Source organism: Terrapene carolina, unplaced genomic scaffold (assembly GCF_002925995.2).
Source record: "Terrapene carolina triunguis isolate 2854851 unplaced genomic scaffold, T_m_triunguis-2.0 Scaffold193, whole genome shotgun sequence".
NCBI lineage: Eukaryota > Metazoa > Chordata > Testudines > Emydidae > Terrapene > Terrapene triunguis.
In genome coordinates, this window is record NW_020664544.1 from 7651799 (window position 1) to 7653750 (window position 1952).

Sequence of the window (1952 nt, forward strand, 5' to 3'; positions counted from 1 at the left end):
CTGCCTGTTCCCTGGGGAGGGTCTCCCCCCCTGCTCTGCCTGTTTCCCGGGAGGGTCTCCCCTCCTGCTCCGCCTGTTCCCTTGGGAGGGTCTCCCCCCCTGCTCCACCTGTTCCCCGGGGAGGGTCTCCCTCCTGCTCCGCCTGTTCCCCGGGGAGGGTCTCCCTCCTGCTCTGCCTGTTCCCTTGGGAGGGTCTCCCTCCTGCTCTGCCTGTTCCCCGGGGAGGGTCTCCCTCCTGCTCCGCCTGTTCCCTTGGGAGGGTCTCCCTCCAGCTCCTCCTGTTCCCCAGGGAGGATCTCCACCCTGCTCCACCTGTTCCCTGGGGAAGGTCTCCCCTCAGCTCTGCTTGTTCCCCAGGAAGGTCCTTGGGATCTCTCTCTCTCTTCCCACCCCAATCCCACCCTCTCCTCTCCCTCCTTCTCCCTGGCTCCCAGAGCGTCCTTCCCGCTCGGTTCCGATCAGAGCAGGGTCTAATCTCTCCCCGGACTGGGCCATGGCCCTGCACCCACAAGGAGCAGCACTGCACAGGGTCCCAGCATGGCAGGCCACTCACCTCATGTGTCCCCCGGCTGGAGGTGGATGGGTGGGCAGCCCCCGTGCTCCCTGACGCCTTCTGGATCTGATCCAACGAGGAGGAACCTGAGTATGGATCAATCTCGCAGTTAGCCAGGCCCCAGAGCCACTTACCCAGCCTCGGGGGGGAGAGGGGGGCACTGCCATCCAAACCACCACCACCTCCCCAGGGCTCTTGCTTCTTTGCGGGGGCTGATATACACTCCCAGAGACACAGCCCAGATGCTGGGGAGGGGTGGAGACAGCCCCCTCCCAGTGTGGGGCAGAGCTGGCTTGGGGGGGAAGGGCAGAGACAACCCACCAGAGGCCCCCCCGCCCCGAGACTCTATTCAACATACAGATAGAGTCAAGGGGCAGCAGCCGGGGCCCAGCTATATACACAGGGCACGTGCCTGCTCCTGGCTTTGCAGACAGGCCCCACGTACCATGAGGAGGGGTGTTCAGGCACCTGGGCTCTCTGGGGCTCTGCTAGCCCAGGGGCAGGCGGGAGGTGGTGTCACCCCACATTGCCCCCCGCCCCCATCACAGGGGGGCCTGTTCTCCTGTCTCTGGTGCCTCCGGTTTCCCACTCGTGCCAGGCAGACAGAACCAGAGCAGGTGTGAACCGAGCTGTGTTTTCCCGGTCACGGCAGCGACTGCACACTGGGGAGCGGGCTGAGAGCAGAGGGCTTTGGTGCGGAGGCGAGTTCGAGGAGCGCCCAGGACACGGGCTCCCCCAGCACGTGCCTGTACCCCGAGGGGGATGCCCCGAGCCTGCCGCCGGGGAGATCCACTATCACAACAATACGGGGGGAGAGGATGGAGACGAGGACCAGAGCACGTTCTCCAGCGCCCCGGCGAGGCGAGCTCCAACCCATGGGAGTCTCCCTCCGTTCTTTTTGGGGAGACAATGCCAGTGCCGCACAGATCTCCTCAAACTACATTTCCCCTGGCTTGGTTCCCTCCCACCCTCCCTTAGACCAGACCCCGTGGGTACACCCTGGGCGCTCCCGCCGCACCTTCTCCCCCTCCCTGAGATGTGCTGGGCCAGTTCCCGCGTACCCCGGAGTCGCCGCCCCAGGTGCGTACAGGTGAGAGAAGGCCTTGCAGCCAGTCTGGGAGATCCCACCTACCTGAGATCTCAGCGCCCCCCCCGGCCACCATCCAGGCGGAGAGAAGGGACAGGCTCCCAGCGCTCCCATGCTATAAACCTCTGCCTCCGTCTCGCTGGGACGGGACGCCCTCCGGCCCCGCCCCCGAATTCCTGTCCCGAGTGACTCTTGTGTTCATAGTAAATTGAAAAGCACTCTGGCTGTGCTGACAGTAAACACGGGGCCCCGTGGTGCCCTCCTGGGGCGGGGGCCCGGCCCCCAGGCCTGGAGCAGTTTAACCCTCAATAG

The 1952-nt window shown here is 65.3% G+C and overlaps 1 protein-coding gene across 1 annotated transcript in view; it reads right to left on the minus strand.

Moving 5' to 3' along the window:
• SLC4A1 (solute carrier family 4 member 1 (Diego blood group)) overlaps positions 1-1952 on the minus strand; it is a 28695-nt gene that overhangs the window by 20301 nt on the left and 6442 nt on the right. Inside the window, exon 2 of the mRNA XM_029912253.1 lies at positions 554-639. Within this exon, the coding sequence (XP_029768113.1) occupies positions 554-639 (86 nt within the window). The remainder of the gene's footprint in view (positions 1-553; positions 640-1952) is intronic.